Source organism: Astatotilapia calliptera, chromosome 16 (genome assembly GCF_964374335.1).
Source record: "Astatotilapia calliptera chromosome 16, fAstCal68.1, whole genome shotgun sequence".
In the NCBI taxonomy this organism is placed as follows: Eukaryota; Metazoa; Chordata; class Actinopteri; order Cichliformes; family Cichlidae; genus Astatotilapia; species Astatotilapia calliptera.
Window position 1 is genome coordinate 18,987,230 of NC_137437.1, and position 15,171 is coordinate 19,002,400.

At 38.6% G+C, this 15,171-nt stretch overlaps 1 protein-coding gene across 2 annotated transcripts in view; it reads left to right on the forward strand.

Annotated features, from left to right (window-relative positions):
- Positions 1–988: 988 nt before the first annotated feature.
- Positions 989–15,171, forward strand: part of LOC113007382 (glypican-6-like) — a 79,043-nt gene continuing 64,860 nt past the window's right edge. For both annotated transcript variants that reach the window (XM_026143876.2, XM_026143877.2), the window contains exon 1: positions 989–1,520. In XM_026143876.2, coding sequence (XP_025999661.1) covers positions 1,370–1,520 — 151 coding nt within the window. In that variant the 5' untranslated portion in view covers positions 989–1,369. The remainder of the gene's footprint in view (positions 1,521–15,171) is intronic.

The window sequence follows — 15,171 nt, forward strand, 5'->3', positions numbered from 1 at the left end:
CATGAAAGGAACCACTAAAGGATGAAGAGACTAACGACTAATTCTATCATCCCTTTACTGAATGTCAAAACAGGGGGACTACATTTGTTTTTGGGGAATAGTGTTTGACCAGTTGCAAACATAAAAGGGAGTACAAGTATATGTTGATGCTGTGATTAGCAGTGTTTTTATTATGCAATTTCTCGGAACCTCTCAAAGGACACGATCGACATGAACAAACATTAAGAATTCTAAAAAATAATGACCGTCTTTCATGTGGGGAACTGAATGTGGCCTCATAAAGCCAGAATACAGGCACTTTAATCAGTAAAGCAGAACATGCCTCAGTGTTGCCCTTAGACCTGAACCCCTTGGATTTGGATATTTAATTGAAGATCTTCCAGTGCTACCATCTGAAACAAGCCGGTGTCACTTTTAAAGAACTTTCGAAATGTGGTAACCCATCCCACTGGAATCCTTTGCATAGTGATGGGAGCCATGTTAATCCACTGTTGATCTACCCAGGGATTAAGCTCTTCCAAAATCAATAAAACTGTGAAAGCTTGCCTTCTGGTCTTAATCAAATCCTTTACATTCGTGACTTATACAGTTTGATACTACAGAACCTGATAATTTGCTTCTGTATCAGATGAAAAAATGTCAACATTTGCATTTTCTAAGCTCAGCAGAATTGCCACCTCCCCAGTGGAGCATAAACGTGCAGGCCAAGTAAAGGTTTGTTAAGTTGCAGATATTAGAAAAAAAAATCCAAGTGTAACAGACTGCATTCTATAATTCACACTCACGAAAAACAATGGGATATACCCACAGGCATTTATGGCAGCGATTCAATTTTAAAGTCGGCTCCATATCTTCCCATTTTTAATCCAATAGCACCTACAGGATGTTTTATGTATTTGTTACTTTCTACCAGGTTGTATCTCATATGCAGGTGCCGACCTGCTACACTGGATGAGGCTCGATTCCACTCCACGTTTTGTGTCCCGCTTTTGCCCTGCCGGTGCATCTGAACACACAGCGCTCTCCTCCACAGAGCATTTCCACTTCAACGCAGCTACAATGGGCTTTCTTTGCTGAGCGAAGTTGAGTCAACAAGCCGGGAAACGCGCTCCTTGGATTCATGTGGCACCTTTACGCTCACAGCTTTCTTTTCTACTGCGCCGAGGGACTTTCAACTGAACTCGGTGGCGATACAAACCCGTTGTGCTTTGGGGGATGTGTTAAGAGACTATAGTTGAGTTTCAACCACTAAAAACGACCAGTCATTAAATAGTCTACCTGCGAATCTGCTGCAGGAGGGGGGAGTTTTGCCAGCAAGCGGGACACTGCAGAGTACCTAAACAGTGAGGGATCTGTACAGAAGTGAACGATGCTCAGACTGGAGACCATCATTTGCACTTTTTCTGTGCTGTCTGTTGCGGCAAGAGCCGAATTTAAAGCGAGGAATTGCAGCGAGGTGAGGGAGGCTTCCATCGCGAAAGGCTTTGGCTTCTCACATGTTCCCCATCAGGAGATCCCAGGTAAGGGTGGACTGAGTTACTGGCTCACGACCTGCCGGTTACAGCATCCGAAATGATCGGGAATATGCAGCGACTTTTACAAAATAAAATAATAATAGTAAACGCGTCTGTGTTAAGTGTTTATATCTGAGAGGAAAAGTTAAAAATACTCAGCAGTCCTATTGCAACTCATTTAAGACGCTAAATCGTTTTAATGCTGCAGGGGTACGCTACTGCGACTGCACCACGTCCAACTAATCGGTTCCAGCTTTTCAACCACCTGTCACTCACAAAGTACCTGCTGTGATTTTCACTCACTGAAGTTAACTTTATACAAATGTGAGCTACTTGATTTCCAAAACGCTCCTGACTGACTACCTGGGGGTAGTGAGCTTCCCACAGCTGCTTGGAGAGATCTGCTCTAATCGGGAACCCACGCATGTAAACTGCCTGAACGCATAACTACAGGCTTATTTAGTTATATATATATATATATATATATATATATATATATATATATATATATATATATATATATATATATATATATATATATATATGTGTGTGTGTGTGTCATACCGGCTATCCTGCCCTATCAATGCCGAGTGTGAAATGTGTCTGCATGTCTCCAGTAGAGGTTTCTGACGGTGAAAACCAAGTAAGGGAGCCCAGTGAGTGGACAGCTGTACAGATTAACTCCTGTCCTGTGAAAATTGGGTGATTAGATAAAATGAAGCTCATGCAATGCTCAAGCAGTAGACCACAACCGCTGCTCACTTCATTTGGCATTGCATGGTTTCTGCCACAAGCCTAATAAGTAATTATCTTAAATATACCTTGTGTGAAATAAGGCAGGCCCGATGCATCCCTACTGGCATGTAAAACCAGATTTTATGATGTTTTGTTGAAATCTTTCTTGGTGTTCTCTGGCCTTGATTACACATTACACACATGATTTGAAAAATGACTTAAGGTTACAGCGTCAGTGTTTCGCTGCAGCGATACTTAAATTAAATTGGTCTGTTTTTCAGGCATAGTTTGGATATAAATATCATTATGTCATCAGAACAGGAGTATGGATGAGAGGCAGTCTCCCCTTTCCGCCTCTTTCATTGAATTGTCTCTCCAGGTCGTCATTGTTATGCTTCAAGGCCAATCAATTATTCTTTCTATAAATCAGGGAATCTGGCACAAGTAAAAGGCTGCATATTTGATAACAGGCACACCTGTTCAGAGACGGGTTGAATAACTAACTGATTAAATCCGTTGGATCTGTGTCTCTGACATCACAACTAATCTCTGGAATGAGTGGAAAAAATCCAATCTGTCTCTTTCCTGAATTATGTCACCCTGAATAAAAGTCTTTTGATCTTCTCTTTGAATGAGTCACAACCTTACATGTCTTCGGGAGAAACGCTTTATCAACAACTCAGCAAATTCGCACAGTGATAGACATGTCCTCTGGGCTCAAAGCTCATTGCCTCTTACTCATGCAAACAACTTTCAAGCCAAGCCAGATCTTGCCTAAAATAAATTTGCAAATTCCTTTTGATTAAAAGTTGATTAAAATCGTAACATTGTCCTATCAATAAATAAATAAATGAAAAAACATTCAAGTTGCTTCTTAGCAGAAATGTAGTAAATGCAGAGAGCTTTCTTTTTCGCTATGTAAGTTTATATTAGTCTGAACTGATTTAAAATTTAATCTCGTGGCTGGCACACGACTTGTTTGCACTATTTTACTTAATCTCCTGAAAATAGAGCCTTTGGTTTAATAGCTGATTTGGGGATAAATGACATCATTTGGACTATAATTGAGTAATATAGCTTATTAAAATATGTGTATTTTTTTTAACATTATAGACAGTGGTGGTGCTGTGCACTGTTGCCTCACATCTAGGGTGTACTGGGTTTGAATCCACAAGCTTACTTTACTTTACTTTACTAAGCTACTTTGGGAAGGTTGCATGTTCTCCCTGCCTATGTATGGGCTGTCTCCGGGAACTCCGGCTTCCTCTCGCACTCCATGAATATGAGCGTTAATGGTTTTCTGTCTCCCTGCGTGTCAGCCTCACGACAGCCTACCGATCTGTCCAGGGTGTACCCTTCCTTTAGCTCTAATGACAGCTGGGATAGATCCCAGCTTCCCTGGGGTTAAGAAAATGGATGGATGGATATATTTTTATGAAATTCACTTGGCAGATGTTGTTAATAATGCAGCATTATCTGCTTTTAGCTTCGGCCCCTTTTTAGTTATTTAGTTTTTTCACTGAAATGTCATTCATTTATATTACACACATGATGTAGAGGTAGTGGTGTAGTCAATGAGTGTGTCAAGGGCACGTTACTGTTCACATTTTATGATTTGTGGAGTTTACAGACAGATTGCAAATGACATTAACACCAATTCACAGATTAATGCGAACTTAAATACTGTTTTTGTGCAGTTCGTGATGACTTGAAGAGCTGTTTAGGACGGACGACTTGATCATTAAAGTTACAAAAAATTTTAAGTTACTTTAGAGCTTCAAAAGCTTCCTGTTTTGCTGTTTGTGCCAGTCTCACAACTGCCATCACACTCTATTAAAATCACTGACGATTTAGGGGAAATCTCAAACTTATTACTGGTCCACCTCCACAAATGGTGCTTTCACTGCTGCTGCATGCTGAGCATTTTTTGTTGAATGGTCTCACTTGGCGGTTTGATTTCTTGAAGTCTGTGACAGACGGATGTGTGTGTGGTTTTGCTGCTTTTGATGTGATGCCGTTAGAGACTGGAAAACATATTTGGGAAACTCTGTATTTGTAAAGTTGTGTTTTTATTAAATTAGATTGTACTTATATTTAAATGAATCAAATTAGAATACTATTGAAATATATATCTATTACTTTTTTATATTACCCAAACTTTTTCTATAAGATTGGCCAATATGAGTAATTCACTGCAACCACTGCAATTTTAATAGAGTGAAAATAATAACCGTGAAACATCAGGGTGCTATTGTGAGAGTATTTCTGTACTACTTAAAATGTTGAAATAACTACCACGTCTTCTCCTGGAGTTGAAATGAAAAGCTTAGTACCCCAGATTTTCTGTGTGTGTGTTTTCGTATGTGTGTGTTTGTGTTTGGGCTCAATAGAGGAACCAGGTCAGGGGGAATGACAGCACTGGAGATGGTGTTATTGACAAAAATGTTGTTATGATCCAAAGCCTGAAGGCTCAGCGAGTACAGTAATTCCACAAGACTTAACTGATGATTCTTTCTGCTGACCAGACCGGGCTGGAAGCTCGTATACTGTGAAGATATTTAAAATAGGAATGAACTTATGAATTGCAAAGTCTTTGGAGTGTTTGCACATCTTAAAATATGAACCACCCTCTCAGAAGACTTTAATTATATCTGTTTAATTTAATTGTAAGAAAATTAATTATATTTTGCCTCTAAAATCCACTTTTTTATTGCTTGTTAAAGTTAAGACCTGCACTCAGTCTTATCTGCTGTCTCCGTTTCCACTCAGTCGATTACCCGATGTCTGAGACGTGGAGAGTGAGTCATATGGCAGACTGCGGGATTCAATGGAACTTCTTAGGATGTCATATACTATGCTATCATTTGACGTCCAGCTCTGTTTACTGCCAGTCAGGAGATGGAGGTGGGACAGAAATAACGGGTGGTAATATTTTATGTGATCTTTGGCTGCCTGCGCGAGGCAAATGATCTCTACTGAAGCATGTAATGTGCACAGGTCTTCTACTGTCATGTAATGGGATGGAGGGGATTAAAAAGGGCTAAATGGCAGTGCCTGCAAAGGGAATGGCCAGGTGACTTTGTTAGCCCCTGCAGCACACTCCACTGTTGCTGTGATGTATTGTGAAATTATTGCGACCTTCCTGCCAGTCACACATGTTGAAATAGATTTGGGGGTGAGGTCCTGAAAGGGATAATGGCTTCCGATGGCATGTTTTACCTTTTTTACATTTTACTCTACAAACATCGAAGTATTTGTGATAAAAATTGTGGATAAATGGACTTTTGAGATCCACGGGAGTTGTTTTGTTTGTATTTGGTAGCCCCAGGCTTTGAGTGTATATGTTGCTAACGTAATGTAAATGTGTCCCACTGAGAAGCAGAGGGGGGCACTAACAGGGAAATAAATAAATAAAAAAAAATCCAAACAATCATCATTTTTCTCATGGCAGAGGGGAATTCTCGCTGTCTGCATCCCTATGTCATCAATCATACTTATGGATGCCAAAATGGCCTCATGATGGGCTCTCTCTGCGGGTGTTTCCTGTGAGAGCTGCAAGAAACTGTGTCCTGCAAGTCTTTTAGGGTTGCAGCGCTAAAAGCATAACACCACCAGAATCAAAGTACATCAAAATAAATTTAAGAAATGGAAATTTCTAAAAGTTTTTTATGCAGAATGCACAAAAGTACAAACTCCTGGCCTTGAAGTGGATTAACACACAGTTGTTGTTGTTTTTAAGTGTTAGCCTTATACATAAGTTTTAATACTTTATAAGCTTAACACTTAAAACAGACAAAACATACTCCAAGTGCAACTTAATCGGTTACACAAATGTGCTGTAAATGTAAATGTGGAGACAAAAAAAAGTGATGAGCAATGTTGCAGTAGACTAAAAATGTTTCTGCTTATTTTCCACAGCAACTTCAAAATTCATAAAGCACTGAACAACAGCAAGTAGCGCAAAAAATTACTTCAACATTTTCTGCCGGAAAACATTTCTAGGAGAAATACTCAGAAATGTCAGATGACCGTACCAGTTATGAGGCTGAGGTTGCTGTGGATGCACGGGTCAAAAAAAGGACTTTTATTTAAAAGGGTTTGTGTCCCCATCCATCCATCAATCCATCCATTTCTGTTGCTTATTTGGGTCCAGACTGTGAGAGCAGTAGCCTAAACAGAGTCACCTAGAACTTTCAGCCACTTCCTTCAGCTCTTCCAGAGACACATTAAGTTGTTTCCAAGCTAACTGACAGGTGGAGTCTCTCCATGATGAGGCCCCAACCTAACCTGGAATGATCACTCATAAATCAGCACCGACCTATCGATTTTGGCGATCGTGGCTCAAGAGTTGGGAGTTCGCCTTGTAATCGGAAGGTTGCCGGTTCGAGCCCCGGCTTGGACAGTCTTGGTCATTGTGTCCTTGGGCAAGACACTTCACCCGTTGCCTACTGGTGGTGGTCAGAGGGCCCGGTGGCGCCAGTGTCCGGCAGCCTCGCCTCTGTCAGTGCGCCCCAGGGTGGCTGTGGCTACAATGTAGCTTGCCATGTGTGAATGTGTGGATGACTGGATGTGTAAAGCAGTTTGGCGTCCTTAGGGACTAGTAAAGCACTATACAAATACCGACCATTTACCATTTAAACTTGGTTGTTTTAGTTTACTGTCATGGACTAGACTTGTGTGCTGTCCAGGTTGCATACTGTCGCTTGTCCCATGACAGCTGGGATAAGTTTCAGCCCCTCCACAACATTAATTTGGATAAGCCATTAAGAAGCTACTTTCAGCTGCTCCCTTATTCACAAGGGGTTGCCACACTGGGCAGCTCTGCATATTTGATTTCGTTGATTTTTACACTGGATGTCCTTCCTGATGCATCCCCCAATGCATTTATACTAAGAAACTTGATGGACTGATTTTTGTTCTCCAAGAGCTAACTTAGTTGAATTTAGGGCAATAATATTTTATTAGTTAAATAGATCCTTTCACAGGTTTGCCTACATTTCATAAATCATTTCAGTCGGATACGAGAAAGAACTTCTGGCAGAAAGACTTGTTTCTTGCATGTGCACAAGCAAGTCCCAACCAGGTGTCCCATTGAAAAAAAAAATCTTTGGTGTCTGTGCTTCTTGTCACATGTTTCTCTGTTTGCTTGCCTTGTGAGTATTTATAGCACATTTCTGTATATGCTTTTGATGAGTATTCTTGTAGCTTATGTCTTGTAAAATTGATAAGGATTATTTGTTTGTGCTTGCGTGGTTTATCTATTTGTGTATTGCTTATTTAAATGGAACTATTTGGATTTAAATTGGTACTGCATGTTTTATTGAACAGTTTTGTTTTCATGCATATAGTCTTTGTTTTAGCACCATCATCGTTTGATATACACAATATTTATTTAGTTGTGTGCAAGCCATTTTTTTTCTTCATATGCACTATTCAAGAGGGCTGCTTGCACAATCACCCTCATAAAGCCATGCACTGAGTTTATTGTATCTGACCAGCAGTCCAAGACCAAGTTATTTTATTCTGCCTGTCTGGAACCTACAGTTTATGCAACAATGCACTCCTCTCAGATTTTGATGAATTTTGATGTGTTTGTGTTTCTTCAGGAAGGAGGGGAACTGATGTCTTCAGGGTTACTGATATTTTTTTTAACACCAAAAGTACTCTTTGGATAATATTTCTAAACCCTAATCCTGTTTGTGACCCAAACTTTCTGTTTATTTTGTTTGTGGCCTCCAGCAGGGTTTATGTCCAACTTTCTGCTGCTCATAACTCCAGTTGTTGAAATTTTAATACATCCTACACATTTAAAAACCAAACGGGGTTCAGGTGGCAGATATTAACAATGCTGTTTGTTTGACTAATTCACAGTCCATATTATGTGAATAAGTAAATTATTGAGATATTTCCAGGTACAAGTCACTTTTTATTACTATGTAGCAGAAACCTGTTCATTTTTTTTCCATTTGTTTTTTTTTTTTTTTCCATCCATCCATCCATTCGCTACCGCTTATCCATTTCAGGGTCACGGGGGGCGCTGGAGCCAATCCCAGCTGTCATAGGGCGAGCTTCTAGGCGGGGTACACCCTGGACAGGTCGCCAGTCTGTCGCAGGGCTAACACACAAGGACAGACAACCATTCATACTCACATTCACTCGCACATTCATACCTAGTGGCAATTTGGATTATCCAATTAACCTATCCCTATTTTTTTTTTGTTGCAAAAATTTAGTTTTAGTAAAATGTACTGGGTTATTGAAGCTTGTCCAAATGCTGTAAGGCTGGCATGCCTGGTTTATATTGCTGACACACAGCTATACATTACTAAAGGAATATGCTGCTGCCTCGGGGAATTAACATTTTCTAAACTTATTTACAATAAATATGTGAAAAACAATACACAGATTCTCGTGAAATGGCATTGCAATCATCGTTTAATGGTTTCAGAATCATTTGAAATGTGGACAAATGAGTTCTCCTGCAAGAAATGAATGGATGTTATTTTGATCTATTAGTTCCTGTCAACAACTGTCCAATTAAATTCTAACCTGGAGCCACAATGAAAGAGCCTTTTCATTTCTGTTTTAAGAAACTGACATAAACACATTTTCGCTTGTCACTCATGCTGTTTTGTTCTTTTTGACCATTATAGGCTACCATTTTGGAGATCTGTTTACACTGTTTCCTGTAGTTGACAATATTTCATTGTCTCTTTTTTAAGACATTCACAAAAACAATCCTCTGGATCAGTGTGTTTTTCACTGACATTAGTATCAAAATTCTGGCGTTGGACTGCGGCGTATACCCAGTACTTTTTCCCAACATCACATCTAACAGTCAAAACTTAGCCATCATGAAACAAAGCTAACTCGAATGCCTTGTTGCTGCTGTTGGATCTATCTTTAGCAACTTCTGTCTTGTTGACAGCGTCTGACTAGACATGATGCGTAACTGGAGTCTATACTTGCCTTTACACTGCTCTTGAAGATAGTTCAGTGTGGTGTGTAGCAAGCCACCAATGGAAGCTATGTACTTGTGCAGCAGAGCTGTATCCTTTCCCTCTCAGGCAACAAGGCCACTGGCTTGAGGACACTTACACTGTAGCAAGGTATAATGACCGGTGCCTGTATTCTAAACTGTAAACTGAGTGAAAGGTAACGATCAGTGCAGGTCTCAGGGCCTTGAGGGTCTCTAAACAGCCACCAGCTGCTACCTGTAGTGTGTTTATGTGCCATGCTCCACTTAGCAAACTGATGCAGATGAGAGAGGCTTGCCTCCTCACTTCTCATTCTCAGGGGCTTCTAGGCATGCATAGATCGAATATCCACACTGGATTCCTCCACTAGGCTTTTTATTATGCACTCCTCAATAAATGTCAAAGCTAGACATAGTGCTACATATGCTGATTATTTCTGCACTTGTCATTCCTAAATGTGCCGTACACGGTATTAGGGAAATCCATACATTAATTTTAACTGTAATGATATTGGTGTACTTTGCTGAAGGGTATATGGTACATAAATATCCCCCAGCTATTACCCTCAAGGTCAAACATATTTTTTTATTGCATATGTATATATGTATTCTTGTCAAAGATTTTTGTAAAGATGAGTCTAGTCCTTGTCATGATTTACTTGTATCGAATTTCCTTATTAATGCTTGTGTTTTTTTTGTTTTTTAAAATTATTATTATTTTGTAAAATTTCATAAAGTGGTTAAAAAATGCACACTACATTCCCCACTGAAAAGTCGGTACAGTTTTGAATTATATTTGAGAAATTCTCATGTCTAAAAAGCTGGAGGCACTTTTGCTTCATTCACTAAAATTTACTGAAAAAACCTTTAGTAGGCAACAGTTCAATTGTTAATCTGAAACTGTAGTCATCTCCAATCTTCCCAGAAACCTGATGAGCAGGAGTTTTATGTTAAGATGCAAACAATCTGTTAGAAAAAAATATTTATATAAATGTGGAAAACTCATCTCTTCACAAGTTTTCCAAAGCCTTTAAAGAAACAGGTTGTTTTTTTTCCACTCCTATATTTCTTTCCTGAAAAATATTTTTTATAGTACATTTAAAAACATTTCAATATGAAAAGCTATACCTTTGAGTCAACGTTTGACTGTTTTATCACGCACGCAGCCTTGCACATGGCATGTTGCAGAGGAATAGTTTGACATATTCAAAAAAAAAATATATATATATACTGACACATTTGCTAGGAGTATGAAACCGCTCCAACATCTTTATTCCTGTCCTTTTTCCCTTCACGCTGACTCTCCTGAGGATGAAGAATACCATCATACCATTGTACTGTGCTGCTTTTATTGTAGACTGTTTTATGTCAGTGAGAATTCATTTCCTCTTGAACCTGTCCTCATTCACCCAAGGACATATACCCCTCTGTATCAGCATCCCCCAGTTATTTAAAACATGAACATGCCTTTCATAATAACTTCTGACATGACCCAAAATGTGATAGGAATAATTTCATTCAATTTTTGATTGATGCAAGTTCCAACTTGAGCAAGAAACTTGGCTATTCTGTACACAAAACCCTCTAGAGACGTTATTAAAAGTGTGAAGGTGTGTGGAATACAGCGATTTAAAGATCCATGATGATGTTCATATTCAATGAATATCTCTTGTTGTATAGTTCCTGACGATATGATCTTGTCTTGTCAAAGTCTGATTACCCATTGGTTAAGGGGCCTGTTTCGGTGTGCTGTAGAGAAAGTGGGATGAAGCAGAATGCATATTACATTGAAATTACCAGTATGCATGCCTTGGGTGTCTAGAAGCATAGGCCATCAGCTAACATTTGCTGACATTTAGCTAATGTCCTATTCTTTCAGACATCCAAGGCACTTAACATACATAGTTTGAGTGTAAGAGGCATTTGGTTTCTGCTTCATTGTTAGAATGGTGATTTACAGCAACCTTTAAGTCTAACCTATTGATTTACTTTTAATAAGAAGGTGAAACAAGTGAGCTAACTAGATTTGGTTGGGATCACATCTAATGAGCCCCTTACAACATATCTCTTCCATATATGATGCTCATGAGACAAGAAGATAACATATCACATTCATGTATTCATATGTTATCCACCCACTCACTTACTTTTTTCTTTTTATTCTTTTTTTTTTAACTTATTGTTGATTCATACCTCAGATAAAACAGAATTGCTTAGGCTCGAAGGTGTGAAGAAGCAGTTTATTTAGATTAGGAGGGATTTTGGATTTTAAATGTCTTCAATATTTTAGTGCAGAATTGAATAGTTGACAGCTTTTCCAGTCTTGGATAGATTTTTGCTTGGATTAAACCACCTAAGGAAATGTCAGATCACAGTAAGTGGAGCAGAAATTTATGAAATTGAAAAGAATTTGCTTTATTCCATTTGTCTTATGCCCTGGTGAGTTGTATTTGCCTGAATTTAAACAAACTTACACACAATGATCACCTAATGGGTTTTTACCCAAATGGTGATCGAGGTCATATTTGTTGTTTTACTGATGCTTTTTTCTGTTTTCATAAAAATCGTTACTCTCAGAGCATTGGTCAGATTTCAGCAAATCTTGCAAGCAATGTTCACCAGAAGCTTCTTCACCATAACTGTTTTGTTTTTTTAACATAAACTCATGGCCACAATTGGCAGTTTTACAAAATTTAATTTCTGGTGTATTAAACAATATTTAATTTTAATTGTTTGGCAAAGTTGTTAACATAGGATTCTCAGTGTTGATAAATTTTGCACAAAATGATGAAAAACTTTGTTAAATACCAAATGACGGAATCAATGTGATTTAGCTCTGCCACATATGCTGCATATCACTTGCATTCTGTTAGATGGAAATGATCATTATCTTATTGGTTATGATCGTCACCACTGTTGGTCCCACATCTGAAATATGGACTTCGTTTCACTATTATGCTATCATCTGGTCAATGGTGTGACATACAGAATTTCATTTGTCTAATGGCTGGCTGCTACTGATCATATACTTGTGAACTCAAGCAGTTTCATTGATGAACAAGATTAATTTGCTGTGGATATATAAGCCTCCTTAACTTCTCAGTGGATTTTAATTCACACTTTGCAAAACATCCAACAAATGACAAGAATATCTATTGCTTCTCTCTGTATTTCAGTCATTAAACTAACCTGTGAATTATGATGGACTGTGAGCCAGATTAGCTACTGTGTCCTGTATCTGCAATAACGAAGTATATTAACTCCTTTTTTTTTTTTTAATGAAAACTTGCTTAACATGGGGGAATAGCAAATATCAGATAGGATTTTATATTAGCAACAATTGTTTTAAAAGAACTAAACATTTAAAGATAACTTGCCAGAAATTCAAACTTGTTTTAACTCTTAATTCCTGCTGGATGTTTTGATTTGACAAAGAAGAAGAAGTTGCAGTGACACAAGCATTCCTGATCTCATTAGGGCTGAGCGTGTCTTTGAGTGTGAATCCATTAAAAGTTTGTCAGGGGGAACCATGGGACACAGCAGATGGCAGAGCACATATGCTCTGGGTCTCTTTGGCCAGGTACACTGAGGAATACTTCAGAGAGTTGGCCTACCTTTGCTTGTGTAACAGGAACTTAGACACTTTAAAACAACATGAGTCATGCGTTGAATTGCGGCATTTCAGTTTGTGATGTCTAACTTTTCTAAAAGCACGTTCTCTTTTTGCTTAAAGCCATGTCAAAGTGTAATTGTGTGATAATTGCATCTTCTTTATATCTTCTCTTGCCTGTGCCCTTCTTAGATAAATGATAAAGGAAGTAAACAATGTCATTGTATATGTTTGTACAAGGAAAAAAAAAACTAAATATTTGCAGGCAAAGTTTAATTGTGTGAGATGCTAGTGAGCTATATTTGGTACAAGGTTGAAGTGAGTTGAAACAGATCTTCAGTATGAAGAGTAATGTGTTAAAATGATAATTTGCTGCATCACTAGTCATTGTAAGGGGAACCATTTTGGACTTTTGATCTGAACACTACATAAAATTGGTCTTTATCAGAGACATAGAGCTTACGTAGGTGTGACTTGAGCAGCAATGATGGTTTTTGACAGGCACCTGTGGAGGTGTTCTGAACAGTAAACAAGGACAACAGGTGCCTTAAGGTATCGCTTTGCTTACCAGCAGAAAGTAAGTAAGCATACAACGTGTAAATATGTAAAACAGATTTAGATAAACAACTGCACTTCTGTCATGTAGGATTATCACACATTAAACCTGCTAAAGACTGCAAAATATATCATAAACATGTTGTACGTGCCTGGCAGAGAAGTTTTGTAAAATGGGAACCCATCTCAGCAGGACGAATGTAGAATTTGAATATCTTCATAGAGCTTCATTAGCACTGATAATAAGGTAGCTAAATTGACTGACACCCCATTTGGTTACAGACACTGAGTGACATGATATAATTATGACTTATGATGACAGCTTGAGTAGGTGTTAATAAATCTGTGTGCATGAATAAACCTATCTCATTATAACTCAGCTGTATATTTTTACCAGGTTTGATGTGTGGCGCAGCACAACTGACAGCCATGTACAGTGCTGTGAAAAAGGATTTGCCCCCTTTCTGATAACTTACGTTTTCAGTATTTGTTCATCTTAAATGTTTCAGATCATCAAGTGGATTTTAATATTAGACAAAGATAACCTGAATAAATACAAAATGCCATTTTTGATGATTACATTTATTAAGGATAAAAAAACAATTCAAACTTACCTATATAAATTCAGTACTCCTCCCCTAAACCGAATAACTGGTTGGGTCACCCTTGGCAGTAAGAACTGCAATCAAGCATTTGCAATAGCTGACAGTGAGTCTTTCACATCAGTGTGGAGGAATTTTGGTGCACTATCTTTGCCATATTGGAGGGTTTTTGAGAATAAACAGCCTTTTTAAGGTTATACCAAAGCAACACAATCTTGTTTGATACTGGACTTTGACTAATCCACTCCAAAAACTTAAATTATTATTTTATTTTATGGTGGACTTACTGCCATGTTCAATCATTGTCCTGCCACATAGCTAGAGTGTGCTTGAGCTTCAGGTTAGAAATTGATGGTGGGACATTCTCCTACGGGATTTTCTGGTAGAAAGCAGAATTCATGGATTCATCAATTAGGTCCGGTCTTCCAGGTCTCGAAACACCAAAGCAGCCCCAGACCATCACACTACCACCAACATGTTCGATTGGTGTGATGTTCTTTTAATGAAATACTGTGTTAGTTTTATGCCCTTTTATATGGTGTAACGACACTCAAACCTTCCAAAAAGTTCAACCTTCGTCATTGTCTCACTTGTCTCATTAGTCTCAGAATATTTCTCCAAAAGTCTTGGAGATGTTTTTTGGGAAATGTGAGATGAGCCGTTTGGGGAAGGGGTTGGGGGGATGCTGACCTTAAGTAAGATAAGTGAGGCCTGCATTCCTTTGGGTGGTGTTTGAGGGGTTTTTGTTATCTCCTGGATGGGTTGCCATTGCACTCTTGTATTAATTGGAGTGATTTCTGTAAGCGAGCCACAACTGTTCCAAATATTCTCCATTTGTGTATAATGGCTCTCAGCGTGGTTCACTGGAGTCTTAAACTCAAATAAATATGCATAGAAGTGAGAAATCAGGAATGGGGAAATACTTTTTCATGGCACTGTATGTATGTCTTGTATTTTCTGCTGTTCTTATGTTCGTGTGATTAGGATCTGCTTCTTGTTAATTAGCAAGAATTGTTCTTCTTGTCTGCACGCTAAATACAGTCTGGTCCCATGGCTAGATACAAAGTGAAGTACTGCATCCTCCCGTTAGCCCCAGAAAAACAGAGGTTAGGTGTTGAGCTTGTACAGCAAGGTTAGTCAGGGACAAGCCTCTTTGGTTCACCCACCCTGTCCACTTAA